At 36.3% G+C, this 14,762-nt stretch overlaps 1 protein-coding gene across 1 annotated transcript in view; it reads right to left on the bottom strand.

Moving 5' to 3' along the window:
* The window catches only part of Atf3 (Activating transcription factor 3), a 35,123-nt gene extending 22,411 nt beyond the window's left edge, over positions 1-12,712 (bottom strand). The window contains exons 1-3 of the mRNA XM_089091968.1: positions 12,314-12,712; positions 7,506-7,696; positions 2,298-2,405 (exon numbers count right to left, since the gene is read on the bottom strand). Of these exons, the coding sequence (XP_088948094.1) occupies positions 2,298-2,405; positions 7,506-7,696; positions 12,314-12,539 (525 nt within the window). The 5' untranslated portion in view covers positions 12,540-12,712. The remainder of the gene's footprint in view (positions 1-2,297; positions 2,406-7,505; positions 7,697-12,313) is intronic.
* Between the last annotated feature and the right edge of the window lie 2,050 nt (positions 12,713-14,762).

Below are 14,762 nucleotides of genomic sequence, written 5' to 3'. Positions count from 1 at the left end.
CCCCCACCTAATATGTAATTTTGATGTTACTAAAACAGTGAAGTTGAAGAAAAACTAATTGTAACGCAATGATTGCCTGCACTTGACCACCGAGTGTGCACCTCGGAGTGCAACTAGTTCTGCCAAGCTTGGTATACTTCCAACATGCCATGCCTGTTTTTCTTACTTTGAAGATATAAAAGTGCAAAGCACAATGGCGCATCTCATCCACACTCCTGACACTTTGGGTAAAAATATGTAGTTAGAAAGTTAGTAAAACAGCGAATTTGAGAGATTAAGCATAATTAGAATCGAGGGTTTTCTCACTATTATGTAGCTAGTGAACGTTTCGGAGCAGCACCAGTTACGCCACGCGTGGCAGAAATTCCTCCATGCCATGTTTTTTTTACTGCAATGGGGATAGGAATTTTTAGGGGATAAAGGTATAACTCACTCACATCCGCCTCCCCAAGAAATCTATAATTTAAAAGTTAGCAAAGCTGCATGGCTGACTAAAAAAAAAACATATAATTATAATTAGGTGGTTACCCAATCGCTGGTTCTCTAGAGACTTTTAAAAGTAATCGTTACTTTTTAGAGGGTCCCAGCATCTACGCCTCGTAGTGCCTTTTTTTGCCATTTGTGGCACTCTTCTGCTACCCCCAGGGATGTACGCGCGGGACAATTAACCTACCCCGAAATCCTACATTTTCCCGAGTTTCTGGGCACCTGTTATAAGAATTATCAAATGAAATTTTTTTTTTAATTATTGTCCCCCCCCCCCTACCTAAAAAAAATCCTGCCTATAGGCCTTTCCATGTCATGCCTCCTGTTTTATTGTTACGGAAAAATTAATTTGAAGTAGTTGAATTTAAAGGTATAACTCCTCCACACCCCAACCCTCCCTAAACAAAACCTCCAATATTGAAGTTGATAAAACCTTAAGGTTAGCAAAAAATGAAGTCAGGTAAAAAATATTTTGCATATCGTTTTCCACGATGTCATGTCTTTGGTATTCATTATCTGTGGCAAGAAGCGTAAACTAAAGAGTTAGCAAACAACAAACACAAAAGAGAGGATATAACTAAGCTATCTAAGGCTCAAGTACACGAGATGAGCTTACAAGACGACATTATCACAAGCACCTCGTAAAGCAATCCAGTGGACTTGATGAACTTGCTGCGATTGCGGCTTGCAATAATGCTCTCAAAAAAGCTGAATTGCCGGCAACTTTATAAACCACTTGACGGCTTTTGATTGAGCTAGCCATATGCTTATTAGCTTATAGCCATGAGCTTATAAACTAGCCATATGTATTCATATACATACATTAGCTTATGCACACAGTGGTCTTGAAGATGTTAGACGACCTGGTCCCAGTGTGAGTTGCAGTTGTAGCCAAAGTGATCAAAACGAGTTAATTAGACGGCAAAACGCGAAATAGAAAGTGCTAAATAGAAACATGTGGGTGAAACCGAGGATATGAAGACGTACTGGTTATGGCGAATCTAATTCTTTACTGAAAAGGTTGAAGAACGGATATCCTGTGGCAAGGCCGTATCCAGGAAGGGGGGGGGGTTACCCGGTTTGAACCCCCCCCCCCCCTAAATTTTTGACCGAGTCGAAAATAATTCGAAAATTAGTAAAACCTAGGTAAAAATCAGTAAAATTATACCTATGCAACCTATGCAATAGGTTGCAAAGGTTGCATCAAGACTAAAATAGTTCTATAAGCCACAGGACCTGTGGCTTATAGAACTATTTTAAAAATTAATATTGAACAGTTTGACGAACTACTGGGAATTGTAGGCAAAAAGTTGGCAAAACAGGCGTTGTGCCAATTTACATTTTTTTTTTTAGAGAATAACGCCAGAAAAAATGGATCAGCGAACTTTTAGATCTTTTTTCAAAGATCACTTGGAAAAAAAAGTCTGCTGACATATTAAGTTTGAGAGTAGAATCTATTTGCATAGGAAAATATTGCAGTGAATTTAGGAACATTAGCATTAACAGCAGACGACAGCATCCGTTTTCCACACGTGTACAAGCCAGCTTGTTAGCTTGTAAACTACGCTCCGTGTACGCTTTAGTAAGCTAGTACTTTTTTTTTACTTATTTTATCGATTAAACCAAAATTCTCAAGTGCCCCTGATTAATGATTTCGTCCTAAAATGCACTCCTTCGGATTGTCAGCCCTACTTCACAAGTAAATGCTGATACCCTCCTTAGGGATCAGATTTGACTACACTTGTGACATAAATGGTTCACAAAGAGTGAACTGTAACTTCAGTGCCCTTCAGTGGTTAAATTTCACTTACATCGATGAGTAATTTCGTCTTCTCCTTCTTCTTTTCACGGCATTTGGTTGCTGCAACTTTGTTCCTTTCTCGGCGCTTCAGCCGTCGAGCCTCATCTTCTGGAGTCAGCTGTAATTAGATACCATTCTTCATTTTTAAGTCTACTTAATGAATCATTAATGCAAAACACAGTATGCCTAATGCCTTAATTAGTCAAAACATACGATATATCGCATTTTCTCGTTCCGCTCTGTATTTTAAATTACTTAAAGAAAGATATAAAATATTCGTAACAGGCACGTACACAGCAACTTGTTTCAGACAGTAGCTGGAGAAATATGTGGGAAATTAGGGTGTGAACTTTGAAAATATTCAAAGTTGGTTTGAGGGCCCCTGGCCAACATAAACATGAGCAAAAAAAATTCCCTTCTTTAGGCGGAGTTAAAATAGACACACTTATCGAAGAAATTACAAGAACAATTTTAAAGATTTTGAGAGTTGTAGTTGCTAATTGTTGGCGAGGAGCTGAAGCTCCTCTCACGTCCACGTCCCTCCTGGGATTGGCAGCTCAGCACATGAGTAGATAAGGAGAATGAATCGATACTGTTGTACTAGTTGGAATCCACGCGATACATTATATAGGGAAGATACTTGAGAAACTAGTCAAACGGGTTTCTTTCAATAGAGAATTAGATTGTTGCAAACCGTGGTTTGTCAATGTGTTTACAATATTTAAACTTTTTTTGGGGATTTAGGTGGAAAAAAGGTACCTAGGTTAGGTTAAGTATTCAATTTATGCTATGCTTTACCCCCATCCCCCGTATGTGCAAATAAATAGCCGAAATTTGTTTATAAACTATTATATTTTCATCCTATTTTGTTTTATTTCATTAGCATTAACCAAAATTCACTTCTTGCGTGGGTTCCAGCTAATACAACAGTACCATTGAATCAACCATCTAACTTGGCCACTTTCAAATGTGGTATAAACCAGTTGGCACGGGCCACGCATGATGGAGGTTTATCACGGCTGGTACGAAAGGTGCCAACCATTATGCGGAGAGGCAAAGCTTGGTAGAAGCGTACCACATGTGGTGGAACAAGTAATGCTTTGGAAGGAAACCCCTCTATTTCAATATAACCTTGTGAAGAAGTAGTACAAAAATTCTTTTTATTTTTTAGAATAAAGAACATTTATTATATTTTTTATAATTATATTATATTATTTAAAAATTTTTTAATTATTTAATTATAAATTTTATAAATAAAATTAATAATTTTATAATTATAAAAAAATTATATTATAAAAATATAAAACTATTTTTTTAAATATTATAGATAAATATTAATAAGAAAATCGTTATTTTTTTGTTGTTGTAAATTGTGTCTAAAAACACAATTTTTTAAATATGAGAAACTTTTCTATTGTTCTAATGAATCTGCATTCGAATAACACAAGCACATTCCTGGATTTAGCGTAGAAGGCGAACCTCGATGTCTAGTTCTTGTTTTTTTTGTTTTTTTTAAATATATAGGATTAAAATTAAGCTGTAGTGACTATCAGGGGCGTCCTGAGGCTCATTTAATTGGGGGGCAATCTTTTTAAATCTTGCCAAATTGCTACCTGATTTATGCCAAATTTTCTGCAGAATTCAAGATTTTGCGAAATTCGGCCAAGATTTTGCGAATTTTGCAAAATTTCTACTGAAATTTTCACCTTCGGCGAAAATTTTTACCGAATACCAAAAACGCCCCCCTCGGGAAGCCCCTGGTGGTTATGGTAATTGGGATCATTAATTACTCATAAACTGAAAATTAGTTTCCTTGAGATTTCTTTAAGTTGATGTTCATTTCACAAATATGGCGCGGAAGATATTTCGCAAGCCAAGATCGTTGATGGCATAAAACATATCGGATTCTCCTTGAACATGCTGCGTTCGATAATAATGCTCCATCCCTCAGACTTTAGAAGATCTGATATTCAGATATACATAATGCACTGTAAGTACAAACAAAGACATGACATATAAAACAATTAGACGAAACAATTAGCAAAAGACGAAACGGTAAAAGTGCATTAAACTTACTCTTTTATATACTGTATATGGAATGTCAAACTGGAGATGCTACAGATACCGGGACAGATACCCGCCAGACTGGTTATTTCAAGACACCGCTATTAAGAATTGGAACGCAAAGAGTAGTTTTCATTGCGTTTACGATATTTAAACTGTTGTTTTTTGGTAGTTAGGGGGGGGAGGTACCTAGGTTAGATATTTAATATATGGTATGCTTTACCCCTCAACCCCACCCCCATCCCCCCTAATATGCAAATATATAGCCCAAATTTGTTTCTAAACTATTATATATTCATCCTATTTTATTTCATTAGCATTAACCAAACTTAAATTTCTTAGCAGTATATAAAAGAGTACGTTTAACGAGTACCGACGAAATAAAATGAAAATAAACGGAAATGAAAGTAAATTGCCCTATTAGAAGCACTGAAACAGCATAAGATTAATAAAACGCTCAACTTATGTCTCAAAACATATTTCACATAGCTTGAGACAAGAAGAGAAGATATATCAATTGCCTTAATGAAGGCAAATAACTCGTTTTTTATGCTAAAGTTTTGTAGCGCTTTAAGAAAGCTTCTTATTCCAAATCAACGGCCATATATATCATATGATATATCAAATATATCATGTGTTTCAGTAGTCGTTCTCAAAGAATTGGGACAAACTGTCACAGTTTAACGTCATGAGCGAGGGATTGAGGAGGGTAGGACCCCCCTCATATACGGAATAATTTTCGGCCATTTAAAGTCTTAATGTCGTTCATTACTTTCAGTTTAAAAAAAAATGCTTTTTAAAATTTAATTTCTGATCGTCTTTCAAATCAGGCTAGAAAATCCCCCTCCCCCTCTGTGGAAAACTACTCCTAGAACATCCTCCTCCCCCGCAGAGAATTCACGTAAAATTTCCGTAAGTTTCTCGTTAAATAATACGGTGTGTAAACAATGGGCAAACTTCATAACTTAAAGCCCTTTCCCCAGGTGCTTTGATGGTCATGTCATCCCCAAAGCTATAGTTCTTTTGGCCTTTCGAGTATGCCGAACCAAATGCTATCTTAAGATTTTGATTTGACGTCATTGAGGATGAAAGGGGAATGGGAGGGGAGTATTGTCCTCCAGTATTTTGGGTCACTTAAAAATGGCACTATAACTTTTAACCCCCGTTTGAATGAGTCCTCTCCCGATCTACTACAACCATTGGTTCGATACGATCACCCTGGGAAGATCGTACATTTTAAATATATATATATATATATTGTAAGTGTATCTAGGTTGTCAAAGAGCATAGACAGAATATTTTGGGAATGATATTAAGTTTTATTTTTTTTCAAGTCAACTTGAAGAGGCATAAAATAAATCAAAAAAATACTATCTGTGTCAGGATTAAAAATTGTTGAAAAAGTTTCTCCCAACATACAAATAGCAAGCCAAACTATGGATTCTTATAGAAAAAAAAAACCAAAAAGATATATAATTATTTTTTTTCATGAAAATTACATTGTCAATAAAAAACGAACATAAATTAATCTAAAAAAACTTTTTCCACAAAAAAAGTTTTTCAAAGATAAGTAAAGAGTCCCATTAAGCTAAAAATGGGCAGAAATGAAGTCAAGTAATAACCCAAGCGTAAAACTACCACAAATCAATATCAATAAATAAATGAGACTCAAAATGAACCGAAATTAGAAAAATAGCCGAGTGAAACTCAAAACGAGCAAAAATTAACATTAGTAGGGCTGATAGCCCCCATGCCTTCTCAAGACCAGAACATAATTTTCGTTTTACTTAAAACAAAATATGTTTAAATGTTTTCAATTTTTTTACTTAAATAAGTAAAAAACTTATTTTACTTACTTTTTTTACCCTTTTTATATTTTAAGGAATAAATTTCAGTATAGGTGTATTAAACTGACATTCCACGGCCATTTGTTTTTTGTTTTGTTTTTAGTAAAGCCTAAGTTATATTTTGGTCTTGAGAAGGCATGGGGGTTATCAGTTATCAACCCTAGTAATGTTAATTTTTGCTCGTTTTGACTTTGACTCGGCCATTTATTATATTTTCTGTTTATTTTGAGTTTCATTTAATTGTTGATAGTGATTTGTGGTAGTTTTACGCTTGGAAGATTATTTGACTTTATTTCTACCCATTTTTGCCTTAATAGAGCTCTTTATTTTTCTTTGAGAACCTATTCTGTGGAAAAAGTTTTGTAAATTAATACAAATATATGACACCGTCATTCACTGCCCCCCCCCCTTATGGACGCCCATGACAAGCTTCTCTAGTATGCAGAAATGTGATTTGCACTAAGATTGCCAGACTTTTTGAGGGTAGTTTCTCCTTTTTAGAAAATCAGGAAAATTTTATCTGGCTCCTAACTTTAAATGGGAAACATTAACTTCAATGAATTTCGCAATGAACGTGACAATTTTTTCCAAAAAAAGTATAAAATAAATAGGAGAGGGAAATTCAAATTTTAGTTTCTCTAAAGACTAATTATATTTGATCAAACTATAATCTAATTGGAATTAATTGAATTGTATTTTAATAATGCCAATCTTAATTAAATTTAAACGTTGACAATTAAGTCATGGGACAACTTTTCACTCCAAAAACAAGGATAAAGGAAATAGCAGTGAAGTTAAATTTTAACTTTTTTTAATTTTTAATCAAATTTAATTAAATCACTCTTTAATTAAACCTGACTTTTGACAATTTCGTTACATGCTAAATTCTTCGAAAAAAAATTTGGATAAAAGAAATAGAAAAGTGAAATTAGATTTTTGATAAACAAAATTCCAATGTAAATAAACGATAACGAATATATACAAAAAAAAATATCGAAAACTAAATTTTGAGCTAAAATATAACAAAAAATTAACAAAATTTAAACCAGCCCACTATATTTAGTCCCTATTTACCTATCATCGTTGACATAGGTGTAACGAGAAAAATACGATAAACTTCATTCTGTTAAACGGAACAGCGTAGCCTGTTAATATACGAACCTAAAAATGAAGGATATCATTCACGATCGTATAATATAAAAAAATATTGCTTTTAAATTAAGTTCCAATTTTATATTTATTCAGAGTAGACGTTGTTACTCTTTACTGTTTGCAAACCCGCACTGCACTGGGTTCTTCAAATTTACCTTTTCTTCAACTTTAATTTTGATGTCACATGCTTCATCCCGTGGTTCAACCTTCATTCTGTTGATAATGGTTCTCTGAAGAGATGCCTTTGCAATCAGACTGGTTGCTTGCGCCAAAGAAGGAGGAGGACACGAAGGGGACTTCATCGGAGGGCAAACCGCAGTTTCTTTGGGTGACATTGGTCCATCGCCTAAAATTGTGTGACTTATCATCTAATGACCATTACAGTCAAGAAAATATCGCTCGGAAATTAATCTCTGACAAACACTTCGATGCCAAGTCACCCCCACCCTACAATTACACTTCACTCTATTCTGTGTTGAGTTGTAGCACGTAAGTGATCAATTAAATCTAAAAAAAGGATAAAAAAAGAGACTCGATCTCGAATGCTCGGCTGTCTGTCATAGAAGTGACACTAACCAGATTTCTTCAGACAAATTGTCTAATGTTTAGTCACTGTCTGATAACTGGACTTATTCCCATTCGAACGTTTACTTCTTCTTTTAGACTGTCAGCTTTTTTTAATTATTCAAAATTTTCCCTTATAAAAATGGCCGAGATACCCTTTGCATCCGTACTTTTTAAAAAAATCTTCAGAAATTCTTTGATGAAGATTGATTTAAAAGTAAAAGAAAAATCTTCATTTCCAACAGACCTTTGCAGGTCCTTACTCTAAAGATTTGACTCAAGGGAATCGTCAAGTACTTGCGTAGCACAAAACAATAAACACGTCTTGATTGGCATAAAGGTGCCGAAAAGAAAAAAAGTACAAAAAAGAACCCTTTCAAATTCCTATCCTGTCACTACTATTACTACTACTTCTAGCACTAACAACTCACTGCAGCACGAAACCACCCGAGGCCAACACAGCTGCACACCCTTTTTTCTCCATCCCAACCTATTCAAAGCTTCCATCTTTGCACCCTCTCAAGAAGTTCCAATTTACTTTAAATTTTTTTCAGCAGGGGGCGACCTGCTTTTCCTTTGGGCCTAGATGGATGGACGAAAAGGACAATCTTTGGCAATATGTCGTCCTTCACTCGCAAAACGTGTCCTAGCAACTCCTAGCCATCCCGACTTTCCTAGGATCAGTAAATTCAAACGGAACCGTGGTTTTACATACGTTCGTTAAAGCATCAGATGTAGGCACGGCCTTATCGAAGGAGGGATTATGGGGTTTGACCCCTCCCCCCTGAAATGTTTGTCCAACTCGTAAAATTGTAACAAAAATCAATGTAAACAAATTTTTGATGCGCTTATTAAAGTTTGTTTGCCCTTCCCCCTCCTAAAAAACCTTTTTTAATCCCCCCCCCCCGAAAAAAATCCTCAATACGACCCTGGATGTAGGTAACACATTTTGTTTTGTTTTTTTCCTTGTTGACACTGAGTTCTCTATCCCTGTTAATCTTTTCGGTTTTTCATTTACTCTGCTCTTGATGCTTTGTGTTTTGTGGCTGATATGGCTGATGGGGCTGTGTTTGTGGCTGATAACATGGAGGTAATAACGGCCATCTCACTTGAGGACACAGTTCAATTTTCTTGGACACACAACATACACACATATAAGTATTGTGTATGTGTGTAATAAGGGGTAATTCTCCCCTGAATATGATCTGAATTTTTCCTTTCATTCCCCCCCCCCCACCTAAGAAAGATCGTCACAGTTCTCGGTACTTTCGCATTATCAGGGCCTCTCTAAAAAGTCAAGTTTGATTAATGCTAATGAAATAAAATGAAATAGCATGAATATATAATAGTTTAGAAAAAATTTGGGCTATATATTTGCACATTTGGGGGGGGGGGTAAAGAATTGCATATATTAAATACGTAACCTAACTTAGGTAACTCCCCCCCCCCTAAATCCAAAAAACCACAGTTTAATATCTTATAAGCAATGCAAACCAAGCAATCATTGCCTAGTCTACAGTGGTTATCATGTCAAAAACGGGTTTTATAATTGCCTTCTCCATAGTGATTAGGCCGAGAGGACCTGATAATGCGAAAGTACCCAGTTCTCCCTCAGGGACAGGTTTGCATATGTACACCGCCCTATATAGTAGGTTTCTAAAATTTCAGATCAGTAGTGTAGCCAAGACTCCCGTTTGGAGGGCAAAGTGGGTCCATTTCCCATATGAAAGGGGAAAATGAACCGTAAATCGTTCAGCTAATAAATAAAAGGTGTTCATCTCATTGAAGGGAGGGAGCCTATATAGGCCTACTCATGGCTACCGACTGTATAATGCTGGGGGTAATCGAATGCCTATATTTCGGTAATGAGGATGGGGGAGGATCTACTGAAAATCAGTGTTAACTTCAGGCGACAGGTGGCAGGTGGCACTGAGATTCAGGTGGCATATGCTAGAAATGGGAAAAAATAGGGATAAATAAATGCTCCCATCAGTCGTCTAGAATGGAAACACTTTATATCCCCTTCCCATTCGCAAAACAAAAAAAATATACACAAAGGTGAATTTGGAAAATCGTAATTCTGTCCCGGAAGTTTTATCAAAGAAAGGAATTGAGCTTGAATTGAAAAATGTAACAATAAATCACGGAGATTGGAAATAATGACTGGTACTGGTGCATTATGCGGGCCCACCGCTATAAACTGTATCAACGAAACCAGTCACGAAACCAGTTAAACGGGCTATTTGCAAGAGACCGCTGTAGATAAATGATTGAAAAGCCGTGGTTTCTCAATGAGTTACAATATTTAAACGATTGTTTTTTGGAGTTTAGGGGGTTAAAAGGTACCTAGGTTAGGTTAAGTTACTTATTTAATATATGCTATGCTTTAGAAACTCCCCTGAGCGATCCCCCTTCCATAATTCATTGTTGTAGTTTTCATAATTTTGTTACTAAAGCATTGTATTTTCATCATATTTTGTTTTGTTTAATTAGCATTCACCAAACTTCACGTCTCAAGTGTGTTTTATATAATAGACATGTACCTTACAACTTTGCAGTTTAATTACCAAACTTATAATGTTTCACCATATTTCTTGTTGAAAAATGAGGAGACTCGTAGCTAGAAAACAAGACATTTTGTAATATTTTGGGGCAATCATTTTCCCTAGAAAGACAGTAAGGGAGGAGCTCTGAGAGTGGATCCAGGTTGTGGTTTCTGAGGCACCCCCCGCCCCCCCCGCAAAAGGTGGAAAGTTGCATTAATTATAGGTGTTGAAGAGGAAAAATACCAATCGACGACCCCCATGTTTTGTTGCTACTCCCTAAACATAAATTCCGTATCTACCCCTGGTTCTCCATCCCTCTGTGCACCCTGTGTATATATATATACCTATTGCTAAGCCAATATAGTTCAAAGCATGGTTGTAACCAATGGAAAGGCAGCCACGCCCTCTGCCCTTAAAGCTAAACTGTAAGATCTGGGCTACCCTATTGATGGGAGGAGAAAAATAACAAACCAGGTATTTTTTTTTCGGGATAGAAAAAGAACTTATCCTATAAAGCTAAACAGTAGAATACAGACTGTCCTCGTGAAGAGAGGAGAGAAAAAAAAAAAAATACAAATCAGGAACTCGAACGTTTTGAGGGGATGAAAGCTATTATGCTATATAGCAAAAATAATGTTCTTCAGTAGATCTGACGTATCGGTTGAATTTAGACACCTAAGTCAGTAGCCAAGCTCACTCCCCCCCCCCCCCTTGTCCATGGAAACGCACGGGGAATTTTCCTGAAAGATAAGCTTACAAAATTGGCGGGTAATAGTACCGCTCATATCCTCTTCTGAACTAAATGTTAAAATAACACAATTCTTGCTTTTCTAAATTCAGGAAATTTCTATCTATGATACTTGCAGAATCCCTTCCAGTTAACGTCCATCCGAGTCCCCCTCTAATTCCTGGATATAGCCTACAGCTGTACACAAAAGTTTTCTGTCTATGTTGGCTTGTGTCATTTCTTTACTTATTTCTTATTAACTGTTGGTTTAAAGTCTTCAAAGTCCCAAAAATGCCAACAAAAAGAAAAACTAACAAAATCATCAAATTTTCGTATGTGGTTTAGGGCTATATCAGGGGCATGAATTGAGGGGAGTAGTTTCAATAAAAAATATTTTTTGGGTATTTTCATTAAAAATATTTTTTAAAAGAACCCTTATTCCCCCCCCCCCCAGATTTCGCAAATTCATTTTGCCCCTTCGCCGTTTAAAATTTCTTGGATTGACACCACTGGGCTAAGTCCCGGCAAAGATGCGATAGGGGCTGAAAATCTAAGAGAAAAACAATTCTGGGTATAATAAAGTAAGAATTTTGTTAGTGTAATGTTTATTCTAAAAATACAGCACTCTTGCTAGATTTTGGGAAGGAGGAGGATAAAATTAAAATTTTTTTGCGAAAAAAACTGAAATTTTTCATTTTGTAATTTTAGGGGGGAGACAAGGGTGGATCCAGGATTTTTTTATAGGGGAGGGGGGCACAAAATAGTTTGATCCGATAAACTTTGGTTAGCAGCAAGTTTAATTAACGCAAACTTGCGTTAACTAAGTAAATTACACTACTTTAAACTACGTTGGGGGAGGTGCCCCCTCCCCTGGATCCACCACTGGGGGGAGAGGGAGGAAAATCCTTATCACATCTCTCCTCTACCTCTAGCTGCGTATATTTCTGCCCAAATAGTTCTATTTAATAGTCATTACCCCCTTAACCATAACGCATGTCACATTTCTAAAACTTTACTGCTGCCTTAAGGTCTCCTACACCACCCCCTATTGTCCAAAATGCATTGGGTACATACGGCTAGCCCAGCCCACAAAAGTCCCATCCAAGAAACGATTAAGGGTTCCTACCTGCCGTTGATGCGACACCTGCCGTTACTCCCTCTAATGAACATTTTAACTCTTGCACCGGGTCGTCAGATTTAAGGGTTGTGGTTTTCCCCAAATATTTTTCAAAAGCCGGACTAGAGAGCAAATTGAGAATATCCGGTGTTCTTGGGGTGTTACACATTGATTCATTGCCATCTTGAGGCAAAGTATAATTCACGTTAAGGAACATAATGGGTCCTCCTCTCATGACGCTTCAAGACTAACTAACGCGCGGGTCCATATTCAAATTTCCAAGTTGACTTTGTGTTAAAAATAAATATTACATCAGCATTCTCTCTGTTCATTGGTTGTTTATGACGCGTCCTAAAAGAGCTGATTTGTTTTTAATGACAGTTGTTTTGAATAGGATGCCAGAAAAATTTAGGAGTGGTTTAAAGCACGATCTTGTCCGACCAGGTTTCCATAGGAAACTGAACAGAATTTGATTGAGGCTGAACGCTTTTATTTTTCATTTTAATGAGTCATTCAGTTTTAGAGGTTGAGCTACTTTTGCAGAAGTGGCGTCCCATTCATCGACTTTTATTGGCTGAGACAAAATCGTCGGCCGTCAACAAAACCAATGTTACTTTAAACTGCAATATTAAACAAAACTAGAGATCAGTAGGCACGTAGTCTGGAACGTACCTTGTACAGGGTTGCCACCGTCCGGGATTAATCCCGGTTTTCCTGGATTTTTTTTTGCAGTCCAGGATTTTTTTTGTGTCCGGGAATTTTTGAATTTTTTGTAAAAAAAACGGGATTTTTCGCTAAAAACTGGGATTTTTGCTAAAAACCAGGATTTTTTCATTAAAAAGAGATTTTCAACGATTTTGGCTGATAGTCTACTTTTTTTTCTGTAAGATATCACGAATATTCTGTTGTTGTTTGTTCCGTCTGGATTTGCGCTTGTACACTGGGGCAACGATCTTTTCGTTCGGGATTTGACTTTTGAAAATTCGACTCCAATGTAACGACGGGCGGCGAATTCAAAACAAAAACAGTGGGGATTTTCTTTTCTTGTTATTGTAGTTCATTTTGCCCCATGTAATATCTCGGGCAAAGTGGATCTAAGAAAAGTTATCTAAAAGGCTTACGGCATTATGCTTATTCTGATCAAAAGGATACTTATTTCAAAAGGATGGTTTTGTAAGACAAGTGATAGTTCCTCTGTCCGCTTCTTGATTGGTGAGACTTTTCTTAAACAAAAAAACAGGTATGGTAAAAGGGAAAGGGACGCGTGAAGACTTGATAAAAGGAAACTTTTACCGCTTGCCAAGTCATATTGAATATTAGCGCGTCCAGACTATCCATTTTCTGGAAAAATAGGACGGAAATCTTGGAATCTAGACAGGTCTCCCATCTCATTTTTACATTTTCTGGGCAGGAAGAATCATAGGGTCAGAAAATGGTAAAAAGGGGACGGAAGTGGTAGTGTGGACAGCTTTTTTGGAAAAAATGCCAGAAGAAGGAGACGATTAGATACAACAAGTGATAAATAAAAATAGTTGTCTAAGGTGGTTTTGAATAGAAAAAAGGTATATTGTCTAACCGAAGCTCTAAATTTGCTTTTTATAAGTTTTGATTCAGAGAAACAGATTTGATGAGGATAGCGCCGATAAATTTGTACAGATATCTTCTGAAAAAACCATCAAGTTTTTGAAAAAAAACGCCAAGTCTGGACGACTATTCCTGTTTCCAGATTTCCGTCCCCTTTTCCAGAAATTGGATAGTCTGGACGCGCTATATGGCTGCGAAGTGTGGCGTCAATTCTTGGAAGGGAAATTCAAATAACGATGAAACGTGGATGCGTCGACACATTTTCTCATTTTAGGCCTAAAATATTTGTCGTAGATCCTACTAATCCACCAGAACGTTGTCACAGAAATTAATTAAAAAACTTTTTCCACAAAATAAGTTTCTCAAAGAAAAGTAAAGAACTCCATTTAACAAAAAAAGAGCAAAACTAAAATCAAATAATCTACCAAGCGTGAAACCGCCACAAATCAGCATTGATAGATAAATGAAACCCAAAACGAACAGAAATTACAATAATTAACCGAGTCGAACTCAAAACGAGCAAAAATTAACATAAGTTGGGCGCAAAACTCCTATGCCTTCCCAAGGCCACAACAAAATTTGCACTTTACTGAAAAAATATAAATGTTTTTACTTCTATAACTTTAGTAAATCAAATAGTATTAACATTTTGATTACTAAATTTCAGTATATGTATATTAAACTGACAATGCACATTCATTTGTATTTTTTCAGTAAAGTGCAAATTTTGTTCTGGCCTTGGGAAGGCATAGGGGTTTTGCACACAAATTATGTTAATTTCTGCTCGTTTTGAGTTTGACTCGGTTAATTGTTGTAATTTTTGTTCGTTTTGGGTGTCATTTATTTATCAATGCTGATTTGTGGTAGTTTCATG

This window comes from Artemia sp. Qi Xiang Cuo, chromosome 7, assembly GCF_049724085.1.
Source record: "Artemia sp. Qi Xiang Cuo chromosome 7, ASM4972408v1, whole genome shotgun sequence".
Lineage (NCBI taxonomy): Eukaryota > Metazoa > Arthropoda > Branchiopoda > Anostraca > Artemiidae > Artemia > Artemia sp. Qi Xiang Cuo.
Note: the sequence above shows the minus strand (reverse complement) of the source record. Positions and strands in the feature narration are given on the sequence as shown.